The sequence below is a fragment of the Lepidochelys kempii genome, chromosome 5 (genome assembly GCF_965140265.1).
Source record: "Lepidochelys kempii isolate rLepKem1 chromosome 5, rLepKem1.hap2, whole genome shotgun sequence".
In the NCBI taxonomy this organism is placed as follows: Eukaryota; Metazoa; Chordata; order Testudines; family Cheloniidae; genus Lepidochelys; species Lepidochelys kempii.
The window spans coordinates 51734056-51748057 of NC_133260.1; the positions used below are offsets into that span (position 1 = coordinate 51734056).

General features: G+C 41.5%; 1 protein-coding gene across 6 annotated transcripts in view; it reads left to right on the plus strand.

Annotated features, from left to right (window-relative positions):
* Positions 1-14002, plus strand: part of MSH3 (mutS homolog 3) — a 190218-nt gene that overhangs the window by 97452 nt on the left and 78764 nt on the right. For all 6 annotated transcript variants that reach the window (XM_073344375.1, XM_073344373.1, XM_073344377.1 and 3 more), the window contains one exon: positions 4562-4730. In XM_073344375.1, the coding sequence (XP_073200476.1) occupies positions 4562-4730 (169 nt within the window). The remainder of the gene's footprint in view (positions 1-4561; positions 4731-14002) is intronic.

The window sequence follows — 14002 nt, forward strand, 5'->3', positions numbered from 1 at the left end:
TGTAAAATCAGGATGGTAGGTACCTTACAGGGTCATTAGATTCAAAACATAGAGAATTCCTGTAGGCAAAACCTTAAGTTACAAAAAAGACACACAGACAGAAATAGTCATTCTATTCAGCACAATTCTTTTCTCAGTCATTTAAAGAAATCATAATCTAACACATACCTAGCTAGATTACTTACTAAAAGTTCTAAGACTCCATTCCTGGTCTATCCCCGGCAAAACAGCATACCAACAGACACAGACCCTTTGTTTCTCTCCCTCCTCCCAGCTTTTGAAAGTAACTTGTCTCCTCATTGGTCATTTTGGTCAGGTGCCAGCGAGGTTACCTTTAGCTTCTTAACCCTTTACAGGTGAGAGGATTTTTCCTCTGGCCAGGAGGGATTTTAAAGGGGTTTACCCTTCCCTTTATATTTACGACAGGGGCCCCTGAGGTACGCCTTCCCGCCAGTGCCATTGATCCAGAGAGTCCTCATGAAGATGAAACTAGACAGGGCAAAGGTTATCCTAATAGCTCCCAACCCTCGTTCAGAACACTGCTGGACCTTTTGGTAGTTGTCCCGCTGCAACTACCTCACTGGCCATACCCACTGTCCCAGAACCACGGCAATCTTCTGCACCTGAATCTGGTGGCATTGCACTTGACAGCATGGATACTGTATGGCTGAATGCGGAAGAACGGGAATGCTCGGCCTATGTTCAATAGGTCTTGTTTGGCAACAGAAAGTCCTCCACCAGAGCTAAGTGGAGAAGGTTCACGTGCTTGGCTTCAGAATGACGTATGTGGGCTGAGCAGGCCTCGCTGCAGGTGATCCTGGATTATCTTCTGCACCTCAAGCTCCTGGGCTTGTCCTGGTCATCGATCAGGGTCCAGTTGGCCACTATTTTGGCTTTCCACCCTCCATTCCAAGGCAGGTCCATCTTCACTCATGACATGATGACCTAGTTTTTGAAAGTCTGGAGTGCTTATACCCTCACATCTGGGACCCTGTCCCACCCTGGGAATCTCACTTGAATCTCATGCTGTCGAGGCTCACGGGGCCTCCCTTCAAGCCTCTGGCTTCCTGCTCCTTTCTCCTTCTCTCCTGAAAGGTTTTGTTCCTGGTGGCGGTAATGTCTGTGATCAGGACACTTACTTCAGAACTGTCCTATATGGTATTCTATAAGGATAAGGTCTAGCTGCGGCCGCACCTGCCGTTCCTGCCCAAGATAGTTTCCCAGTTTCATACCAGCCAGGACTTATATTTACCTGTCTTCTTGAAGCCTCATAATTCGGAAGAGGAGCACAGTTTGCACACCCTGGATGTCAGGAGGGCGCTGGCCTTCTGCATTGACATGACATAGCTGTTTCGCAATTCAACGCAGCTATTTGTTGTGGTGGCAGACAGACTAAAGGTCGTCCAGTATCTGCTCAAAGGATTTAGTCCGGGATCATGGCCTGCATCCGCTACTGCTATGAGCTGATGAAAGTGCTTCCACCAGCAATAGTCAAGGTTCACTCAAACTAGAGCGCAAGCATCATCAGCCTTCCTGGCTCAGGTGCTGATCCAAGAGATCTGTAGAGCTGCTACCTGGTTGTGTCTCCACACGTTTATGTACCATTATGCACTCACCCAGCAGGTCCGGGACGATGCTGGTTTCAGCAAAGCAGTGCTACATGCTGTAAGACCCTGAACTCCGAGCCCACCTCCACTGACACTGCTTGTGAGTCACCTAGAATGAGATCAACATGAGCAAGCACTTGAAGAAAAACCGCTTACCTACCTTTTTGTAACTGTTGTTCTTTGAGATGTGTTGCTCCTGTCCATTCCAATACCCACCTTCCTGCCCCTCTCTTGGAGTTGCCGGCAAGAAAGAACTGAAAGGGTGTAGGGAGGACAGCGCCTGGTATACTGATGCATGGGCATGACATTCCAGAGTGCACCCTGCTGGCCCTACGGCTACCGCGAAGGAAAAATCTCTGATGACCGTGCACATGGAGTGGACATGCGCAACACATCTCAAAGAACAACAGTTACAAAAAGGTAGATAACCATTTTTTCCCAGTTCCTTATTCAAAAGTCAAAATTATTTAAAAATACATTTCTAAGATTACATTTTTAGAAATGTTATCAATTAATATGCATGAAAGTGATGAAAATTTACCTTACACTTACTTTTTTATTAAATAATCAAATAGAGAACAGGGTTTTGACTGGATGTTCCTGACAAAATAAGTTTTCGGTCACCTCAAGTGACATGTCCCCGCAACTGACAGACTGTTCTGAAGGACCTGGGATGTTCCACTCATCAACCCAAAGCTTCGTTCCTATGCAGTATGCTGCCATACCCCCACTGCACTGCCATTTTTTGTACACGGTGATTGAATAAGGAGCTGGGTTTTGACTGACACTACATTACAAAATAAGTCTCTGGTCACCCCAAGTGTCACTCTCTGTGACTGTCAGACTATTCTAAAGGAGCTGGGACATGCCACTCACTGACCCTAGGGTGACCGATTTTATAGGGACAGTCCCGATATTTGGGGCTTTGCCTTATGCAGGTGCCTATTCTCCCGCTGCCCCCCCCCCCAAACCCACCCTGTCCTGATTTTTCACACTTGCTGTCTGGTCACCCTCACTGACCCGAAGCTTCATTCTTGATTAATATGCTGCTATGTGTCATGCCCCTATCCCATTTTCATATTGGACATAGGGCTTGAGTAAGGGGATGTGTTTTGACTGGTTAAACATGACAAAATAAGTCTTGGGTCAACCCCAGTTGCACATCCCGGTGACTATCAGTGACTGCAGGAGCTAGACCATGCTGCTCACCAACCCAAAACTTTGGTCCTGTGCAATATGCTGCCACGTGTCACTCCTCCACCCCATTTCCACGCTTGTATATGGAGTTTGAATGTGGAGCTGGGTTTTGACTGACTGAGTACATGACAAAATAAGATATGTCCCTGTGACTTTCAGACCGTTGTGAAGGAACTGGAATAAATCACTCCCCACCCCAGAGCTTTGTACCTGTGCAATATGCTGCCATATATCACACCCCCACCCCATTTCCATATTGTGCATGAATTTTGAAGAAGGAGCTGGGGTTTGACTGGCTGTATGTAACAAAATATATATTATCACCCCAGTGACATGTGCCCGCAGCCATTATTTCTCTGTGAAGAGAAGAGGCTGTGCCACTCCCACAGATGAACCTTTATTTCTGGTCTGGCTGATATATTACCCCAATTTTTATTTTATGTTTTCTTGTTTAATAAACATTCGATCTGCAATATGCATGTAAAAATCAACAAAAAGCAATATTCAGCCAAGTTGTTGCAAATCCAGCTGTAATGTTTTCTCAGAAATGATATGATAGTTATAAATGAAAACGTCTATAGGACTGTTATATGAATTAAGAACAGGAAAAAAGGCTAAATTTATCAAAGTTGGTTTTTCTGTTCTCACTACACAACAAAAATAATATGACGACACTAATTTGGCACAGTTGGCTCCCAAATCATGTTAATTCACGATATGTAAATATAAAAGGTTTAGCTTAATGCAGACTGCTCCTCTGAGTCGTTTCTAATGACTTCTAAATCACAGAAAACAGTGAACACCACTACAGAGCTCACAGACTATTTAAATGACTACAATATGTACTACAATTAGTTAAACCAGTGATTCTCAACCAGGGGTACATGTACCCCTGGGGGTACATGAACACATCTAGATATTTGCCCAGTTTTACAACAGGCTACATAAAAAGCACTAGCGAAGTCTGTACAAACTAAAATTTCATGCAGACAATGACTTGTTTATACTGTTCTATATACTATACACTTTCACTTCAAAGGAGTGTGTTTCAAAACAAGTCCTGATCACTGTTGTAGGTGATCTATATGGCGTGTTCACCATAGTTATTAAATCCTCAGGCACTCCATATTTTCTCAGCACTGGTGTAAGCATCCTTCTGTCCACTTTATTATATGCCTTTTCTAGGTCTGTAAAAACCCAGAAGTTATCCTATTGGTGTGCTAGCAGCTTTTCTATCCTTTACCAGATTGCAAACGTGATATCTATGCTATGACACAATCAGAAGGTTATATTTTTGTATTTGTTCTAAAATAGAAATATTTCTATTATAGGTGGGGATGGTAGTGACTTACTATGAAGGTGGAAAAATGGTATATGATCATGTAGTCAAAGTCAATCTTATAATGCATACGCACAAGGGGGCCAAAATAAAGTTGCACAGGCAGCTTCCTTCATTCTGTCATTTCCCAGCTTTTGAGTGCTTGACTTAAAAACACTAACATGGGGGGCTTTATTCTGTGTGTGATGTGTAAGTGTAGTATACTCTTTCAGTGAGACCATATCTGTGGAATGCATGTTTTTCTCCTTGTGAAGTTACATGTTTTGTGCATTTTGAAAGGAGAGACTGACAAATACATAATATGGTATGCTCAAAACTATATGGGTACCTCATAACTTGTGTTTACTGATGGAAATAAACAATTATATCGAAACAGTAGAAATATGGAATACACCATTTTTCTGTTTCTTATAAATAGAACTGGAGATAAAACCCAATTGTTCAAGGATCTTACAGACTTCCCTACTATCAGAAAGCAGAAGGGTGACATTCAGAAGGTGATTTCCCAGATCCAATTTCATCTGCAAGAAATACAACGAATGATAAAGAACCCTCATGCAGAGTATGTTACAGTATCTGGACAGGAGGTAATAAAAATATCACTTAGGTCATTTTGTGTATGTGCCTACCAGTGCATGCCAACAAAATAACTTACGTTTACCTGAAAGATTAATTAAACCACGTCACTAGATAAAAGCAATCCTGGCTGTGATAAGAGGTCTGTTGGGATGCATTGTCTTATTATTTTCAATAATATTGTTCTTACCTTACCACTTTTTTATTTAATTTACCATGGATATTGTGTCTTTGCAGTTTCTTCAGGGTTTTTGCGGGGATGGAATTCTTTTTAGTACAGTTCAATTTGATTCATCAATAGTTTGCTTCCGTCAGTACTTCGCTTCCAAAGACTGTTAACACAGTTGCATGGAGACTTTTGGTAAAACATTTCTGATGTTATATTCTGGGATATTTGTATTGAACCAGGAAGCACAGCATTAAAATAATTTTACAGAAAAGAAAAATAATCTTTAAGAAACTGGTTAAAATCTCTTCTCTCATTCTTTTTTATTTATTATTTCTATTACTATAGTACTTAGGAGTCCTAGCCATGGACCAAGACCCAATGTGTTAGATGCTGTACAAACACAGTACAAAAATATGATCTCTGTCCTACTGAGCTTGCAGTAGAAGTATAAGACAACAGATGGGTCTACACAGACCAATGGGGGGGGTAGAATCATAGGGTTAGAAGGGACAGAAAAGGTCATCTAGTCTAATCCCCTTCCAAAATGCAGGATTTGTTGTGTCTAAACTATCCAAGACAGATGGCTATCCAGCATCCTTTTGAAAATATCTAGTGAAGGAACCTCCACAACCTCCCTAGGTAGACTGTTCTTACACTTCGGAAGTTTTTCCTGATATTTAATCTAAATCTGCTATCCTGTAGTTTGAAGCCATTACCCTTTGTCCTGTCCTCTGTGGCAAGAGAGAACAACTTTTCCCCATCTTTTTTATGGCAGCCTTTCAAGTATCTGAAGACCGCTATCACATCCTCCCTTAATTTCCTCTTTTTCCAAACAAAATGTTCTCCGTTCCTTCAGCCTTTGCTCATATGGCTTGCATTCCATCCCTTTGATCATCTTTGTTGCTTGCCTCTGCATCCTTTCCAGTTTCTCTATATCCTTTCTATACAGCAGTGACCAAAATTGGACACAGTTCTCCAGCAAAGGCCGCTAATGCAACCTAAAGTTGCATTTGCTTTTTTTGTAATAGCATCACATTACTGACTCATATTGAGGTTGTACTCCACCACAATTCTGAGATCCTTTTCGTGCTGCTGCCAAGCCAGTTATCCCCCATTCTGTATTTGTGCATTTGGTTTTTCCTTCCCTAAGTGTAGGACCTTACATTTGTCTCTCCTTAATTTCATTTTGTCATCTATAGCCCAGTTCTCAAGATCCTTCTGAATTTTAGCTCTATTCTCCAGAGTTTTGGCAACTCCCTATAGCTTTGTTTTCTGTAAATATAATCAGTATGCTCTTTATTCCTACATCCAGGTCATTAATAAAGATGTTAAAGAACTCTGCACCCAGAACTGATCCCTGTGGAGGGAGGTCTCAGGTGGGGTTCCAATCTGACATCATTCCATTAATAGTTACTCTTTGTTTGCTGCTGTTTAACCAATTATGTGTCCATTTAATTGTGGATGGCTTCTTGTCCTCTCAGACATTATGTAGACACAGGAAGGCACAATCATGCAGATTGCATTGATGACACCGGCATCCAAATGGTTTTGAAGGCAGCTCCAACAGGATTTCAGACTGCCTATTGCACTGAGTGTGTAGTCGAATCTTCTTTTGCCAGGTCCTCTGAAATCAGGGTATGGTTTTATAAGCCCTTGCAACAGGGTGTAAGCAGGGTCACCTAGAATAACAGTGCAGATAGTGACTCCATTTATAACTATGTCATTTGGTGGAAATAATGTCTTAGCTTGTCTATGAAGGTAAACTCCTGATCACTGGAACATGCTGGCATCACGCACCCTGCTAGTGCATCCAACGTTAGTGTCCATGAATCAACCCCTGTGGTTGACTAGAGCCTGCATAATTATGCTGCAGTACCCTTTGTGGTTTATGTGCTCCTTGTGGAAGCCAAACTATATAGGCATTTGAGTCTCATCAAAGGCCCCGATGCAATTTGGAAAGCCCATTTTCTTAAAACCAGCTGTTTCAGGAACACTTGTAATGACCCCCCCTCTTCTCTGGGTACATCACAAAGCTCTGCCACAACAACCCCCACAATTGATTTGCCAGCTCCAAACTGGTTAGCCACAGATCTGTAGTACTCTGGGGTAGTCTGTTTCCAGATGACTACAACAACTTGCTTCTGGATCAGCCTGGCCTCTATCATGAGGCTGTCCTAGTGCTGGAATATTGGGACAAACTGATCACAAATGTCCTGGAATATTTGCTGCTTCACACAAAAGTGCTGGATCCACTATTGGTCATCCCAGGTCCATGTGACAATGTGATCCAACCAGATTGTGCTTGTGGCCCTGCTCTAGAAGCACGAGTTTACCTAGGGGGAATCTGTGGCTAAGGCAACAGGCATGAGCAGCATCAACTGGATTCAGCTGGTATGTCAGAACCACTCTCTGAGAAGTGCTTTTGTCAGTTTAAAAGCTGCTGGTAAAATGTCCACCTGTGTCTTACAGAGGCTCTGCCTGATTCCTGAAATAGGACTAACAGTGTGAGGTGGAGAAATTCTTCCTCCAGATCAGGATCTATGTTGATGGCGCTGGTTTCTGGGAGCATGCAGACACATAATGGGTCAGCTGGATGTGTTGGTGGGCTAAAATGACCCAAAACACTTCAGTCAACTCCCATGGGATGAACAGACAAGTTTTCCCACAGTGGTTGTGTGGGAGACTGGGGGGACAGTTAATTCCACTGGGAGACAAAAAAGGATTGTTTTCTTCTTGTTATGGATGGGGAGACTGACACTGGAGTGTTGTATGACTCACCCAGAATCTCTTGTAGGGGATGCTGCAGAATCAGGGATACAATCTGGACTCTCCAGATAGTTTGTATGGAGAATCAGGAGGTGGTGATGTTGTTTTATAATGGCTTTAAGTTACAACTCTCTTTGTCCCAGAAGCATTGAGAGCAGTCCTATGTTTCAGGCCTTAGCTCTATTTTTATCTGCTACTTTGTCTTTCTGGTAAAAGAGAGAGAGAATCCCAGAGCTCATAGGTTCCATTCCCTTGTCCTGGGGCAAAGTGGCATGCACTTGGGAGTATTCTCCCATTGGTAGGGAACTCCTTCTGTGAATTGGTATGCCAGAGACACAAGATTCTCTTGGGCCTTCAGCCCGTTGTCAGGATTCCTTCTGGATTGGGGGAAGAAGTTTATTCCCTATTATCCATCCTAGTTGCCTCAAGTGGCTTCAGAATCCCTGTCATCCAAACTCCAAGATCTTGTAGTGAAGAATATATTAGGGCCCACCTAATCACTCACAATTTTCTCCAGTGCCTAGTTCTTACTCAACTCCATCTCCCTGAACATTATGTCCTGAAAAATGAGTGAGGTAAATATAGAGATGGGCTTCACCCTCAAGCCTTCACTTAAAGAGATTAATCATAAGTCTGGATGACCTTTTCTAATCGATAGACATGAACCCTTCCATTGTCCCCTAGTACAAGTCTGAGAGTTTCTTTTAGTAAGGTTCAGTTTGAGTCTGAACTTCCCTTTCTGAGTTCTGGTTTCAGCTGTCTTGATCTTCAGAGGTCCAGTAGACTTTTGCTTCTGTCCTTTATTCCTCCAAGTTCAAAGACAGAGACCAGTTTTGAGATACATTACCCCTTAAATGAACTGACCTCCTGTGCTTCTGAGTCTGTAAAGACATGCATGAAAGTTTATCTTGCTTGTGTTGACTATGCAAGTAGCTCATTTCATTGCTAAAACCTCAGTTTAGCATGTTGCTGAACTAAGCTTTCTAATTTAACTCTTCATTCTTACAGGTTTCAGAGTGGTAGCCATGTTAGTCTGTATCAGCAAAAAGAATAAGGAGTACTTGTGGCACCTTAGAGACTAACACATTTATTTGGGCATAAGCTTTCATGGGCTAAAGCTGCATCAGATGCTGATGAAGTGGGCTTTAGCCCATGAAAGCTTATGCCCAAATAAATTTTAGTCTCTAAGGTGCCACAAGTATTCCTCATTCTTTTCATTCTTAGTCTTTCACATAACAAGATGGTATTTCAATTGCCTCAGTAATTTCTCCCTAAACAGTTTTGAACATCCCTGTTAAAGAGCCTGTGGGCCTGTTTGCCCAATACACAAATCCTTCCCATTTCCTTGTGAAGAAACTGCATTCTCTGGCTATAGAGAGAGCCACTGAATTTTACCTACTTGGTACAATTTTCAGAAACAAGTTTACAACTTTAAGAAGAAAATTCTCATCCCTTTCCATACTGGAACCTCCCTGAGACCCCCTCTCATTTAGCCAAAAACTGTTTTCTATACAATAATATGGAAAGAGCAGAGTGGTGGTGTGCTCCTGTCCCTGTTCATAATTGCCCAGAGGTATGCCCACAGGGGGAGCTGCTTTAGGAAGACAAGAACTGTTTGTCCATTTCCAAGACCCAAAGTAAGATGGCTGGCTACCGGGCCTGTATCAGTCATTCACTAAAGTAATGTATTAATCTGACTTGTGAACAATTGCTCAAGACTATACCTTTCTATCTCGGGGCTGAGGTCCCTACACTGGAAAACTCAAGGGTCACTCATAATTCCTGCATAACAATTTCATCACACTTTCTTAGATGAATATAGGTGACAAGGGCAGAGTTAAATCCTAAAGTTTTTCAAGTCACCTCTCATGAAAGCCTATCTCCTCTTATGAGGCTGCTTTCCATATCTACTGGTTGGGCCTACATTTATTGACAAGATGGGAGAAGAAGGGAATGAATGACAAGGGAAAATTACTCACTAGTAATTCAGTTTGTCATAATCCCTACTTTTCTCCCACACTGAATCCCTTCCTCCTCCCCTTGTGTTGTGGGGGATTCTCTTTGGGCTGGGAACTGATGCATTTAAAATTTACTGAAGGGCTGGGAATTGAGTGTATTCTTATAACTTTACCTCTGCTTTTCACTATTTGCCTTCCACTCATCCTCATAGAGGGTGCTATGTAGCTTGTCTGGAATTATCCACAGGATGGGAGATGAGGAAGGGGTCTGACAAAGTGAATTACCAGGTGAGTAATGTTTTTCTCTGTAATGGATGCATCCTAGAAATCTCTGCTTATTTTCCATTTTGGCTTTACTGTTCATATTTAGTTTGAAAGACTTATTCGCTGGAGTTTGTTGAGGAAGAGGAGTATACTTTCCTAGAAAGCTGTAGGAAAGACTTTAGCTATTCACCTTTCCAGTCAGGACATTCTGGGTAGAAAATACATCATCCTGTAGAGAACCATAGGCCAAAATTTTATAAACCAGGTGCTTAAAGAGTGGCTTCTACAGCCATACTTAAGAATCTAAGCATGGGACATGATTTTCAGAGGCAGTAGGTGTCCACAACTCCTATTGTCATAAATTTTGTAGTAACTTCCTCTTGGAATTCAGATAAAGCTCCATTTGGCAGATGCAGTTTTCCACAACACATGAAGTTACACCCATATCTATCTAATCTTTTGTTTCCAGACCTCTAATGCAATTCATTTTAGGCAATAAACAGAACAGAGGGCTGTCCAGTTAGTGATAGCAGCACTGTTTGTTTCACGCAAGGATTAGGAAGTATTTGCTGCATCTGGCAACTGTTTGCTTCCTATATGGCATAAGCAGTGCTTCAGTTACCATTCAATAAAGTACCGTAAGTGCTTATCTGAAAGAGCTAAGAATTAAAGGATGAAAAAGCATTAGCATTCAGTATTTTCTTGAGATCTTGAAATCTCTGCATTCACTTCTTGCTACATATGTTAGGAACACAAACTGACTAACTTGGTGATTGTAGGCTGTTTGAGTTCATTCAATAATAAATATGGACAGAGCATGGGATGATTTGCAGTGCTCCATCCTATCAATATATTAAAGTTAATCAGGATGCAAGCTGTTTAAAAAAGCTGTAAAACTAGCCTACCAGTAACCCTATTGTTAGAAACAGTTTACTCTCTTCACTTTCAAGCCCCTACACAGTGTTGCTCCTACCTGTAGCTATCTCATTATCTAATTAATCTTTTTTAGGGATTTTATAGTGCCAATCATAGCATCTAAATGCTTCCAGGTAAACGGAGCTGTATCGTGTCATAGAATCATAGAATATTAGGGTTGGAAGAGACCTCAGGAGGTCTAGTCCAATCCCCTGCTCAGAGCAGGACCAACACCAACTAAATCATCCCAGCGAGGGCTTTGTCAACTGGGCCTTAAAAACCTCTAAGGATGGAGATTCCACCACCTCCTTAGATAACCCATTCCAGTTCTTCACCACTCTCCTAGCGAAATAGTGTTTTGTAATATCCAACCTAGACCTCCCCCACTGCCACTTGAGACCATTGCTGTTTGTTCTGTCATCTGCCACCCCTGAGAACAGCCGAGCTCCACCCTCTTTGGAACCCCCCTTCAGGTAGTTGAAGGTTGCTATCAAATCCCCCCTCACTATTCTCTTCTGCAGACTAAATAATCCAAGTTCCCTCAGCCTCTCCTCATAAGTCATGTGCCCCAGCACCCTAATCATTTTCGTTGCCCTCCGCTGGACTGTCTCCAATTTGTCCACATCCCTTCTGTAGTGGGGGAACCAAAACTGGATGCAATACTCCAGGTGTGGCCTCACCAGTGCAGAATAGAGGGGAGTAACAACTTCCCTTGATCTGCTGGCAATGCTCTTAATAATACAGCCCAATATGCCTTTGGCCCTCTTGTCCCTAGTAGACTTCATGGAGTATTCTGTTCTTCTTCTTCTTCTTTCCCTGGTTACAGTAGGTTATGCTTGGGGTGATTGCTGGGTTGTGTTTGTGAGGTGGGGAAGGTTGGCTATCTAAATCATAGTGAAGGAGTACTTGTGGCACCTTAGTGAGCTGCAGCTCACGAAAGCTTATGCTCTGTCAAGGTTCCTCCCCCACTCTGAACTCTAGGGTACAGATGTGGGGACCTGCATGAAAAACCTCCTAAGCTTATCTTTACCAGCTTAGGTCAAAACTTCCCCAAGGTACAAAATATTCCACCCTTTGTCCTTGTATTGGCCGCTACCACCACCAAACTAATACTGACTGGTTACTGGGGAAGAGCTGTTTGGACACGTCTTTCCCCCCAAAATACTTCCCAAAACCTTGCACCCCACTTCCTGGACAAGGTTTGGTAAAAAGCCTCACCAATTTGCCTAGGTGACTACAGACCCAGACCCTTGGATCTTAAGAACAATGAACAATCTTCCCAACACTTGCACCCCCCCTTTCCTGGGAAATGTTGGATAAAAAGCCTCACCAATTTGCATAGGTGACCACAGACCCAAACCCTTGGATCTGAGAACAATGAAAAAGCATTCAGTTTCTTACAAGAAGACTTTTAATAAAAATAGAAGTAAATAGAAATAAAGAAATCCCCCCTGTAAGATCAGGATGGTAGATACTTTACAGGGTAATTAGATTCAAAAACATAGAGAACCCCTCTAGGCAAAACCTTAAGTTACAAAAAAGATACACAGACAGAAATAGTTATTCTATTCAGCACAGTTCTTTTCTCAGCCATTTAAAGAAATCATAATCTAACACACACCTAGCTAGATTACTTACTAAAAGTTCTAAGACTCCATTCCTGGTCTATCCCCGGCAAAGACAGAATATAGACAGACACACAGACCCTTTGTTTCTCTCCCTCCTCCCAGCTTTTGAAAGTATCTTGTCTCCTCATTGGTCATTTTGGTTAGGTGCCAGCGAGGTTACCTTTAGCTTCTTAACCCTTTACAGGTGAGAGGAGCTTTCCCCTGGCCAGGAGGGATTTCAAAGGGGTTTACCCTTCCCTTTATATTTATGACATGCTCACATAAATGTGTTAATCTCTAAGGTGCCACAAGTACTCCTTTTCTTTCTGCGGATACAGACTAACACGGCTGCTACTCTGAAACCTGAAATAAATCATAGTGGTTATAGTGGAAAAGCTTTATCGAACAGGGGAGTCTTGCAGCATGTCCTAAAGGTGGTCAGACTGTGTATTTAATCTAATCTCTGCTGAAAATTCTTTTTACAGCTGACTCTTCATCTAAGAATGCCTCCCTTCTTTCTCAAATCTATCTCACTTACTGACTTGTTAAAAAATAACTAACGTGGGTCACGCAATATGCAACAAATATTCACATAATCTTCCCTGTTCTAACCCTACTCTTTCCCATATATCTCCCTTGACTCATTACTTATTTTTTCTGGGTGTGATAATCTAGTTTCAGTTGTAAAGTTTTGGAATTAGTGACCTCGTGTTCTTACTTAGAAAATATCATGGATACATCTCTGGCATAGCATAAATAATATACCACTATGAAGTGTAAAAGTCTCTGGCTCTTTACAAGAAAGCCCCAACAATCTGGTAGTATTTCATTTAGTTAACTGGTGACTAAAAATACTAAAGTAGTATGTTCTGGTATCTAATTAATTGTATAACATATAAAGAAAAGGAGTACTAGTGGCACCTTAGAGACTAACCAATTTATTTGAGCATAAGCTTTCGTGAGCATGAAAGCTTATGCTCAAATAAATTGGTTAGTCTCTAAGGTGCCCCTAGTACTCCTTTTCTTTTTGCGAATACAGACTAACACGGCTGCTACTGTGAAACCTGTATAACATATGTTGTTTGTAGTGCTGTCAATCGCAGTTAACTCGAACGACTGACTCAAAACAAATTAATTCGATTAAAAAATCAATTGCAATGAATCGCTGTTTTAATTGCACTGATAATAAAATACCAATCTAAATTTATTAATATTTTTGGATGTTTTTCTACATTTTCAAATATATTAATTTCAATTATAACACAGAATACAAAGTGCACAATGCTCACTTTATTATTATTTTTATTACAAATATTTGCAGTGTAAAAAAGATAAAATAAATAGTAGTTTTCAATTCACCTCATACAAGAGCTGCAATGCAATCTTTTTCATGAAAGTTCAACTTACAAATGCAGAATTTTTTTTACATAACTGCACCCAAAAACAAACAATGTAAAACTTTAGAGCCCACAAGTCCACTCAGTTCTACACCTTGTTCAACCAATTGCTGAGACAAACAGGTTTGATGAAAGATAATGCTGCCTACTTCTTATGTACAGTCACCTGAAAGTGACAACAGGCCTTCAAATGGTGGTGTTGCAAGG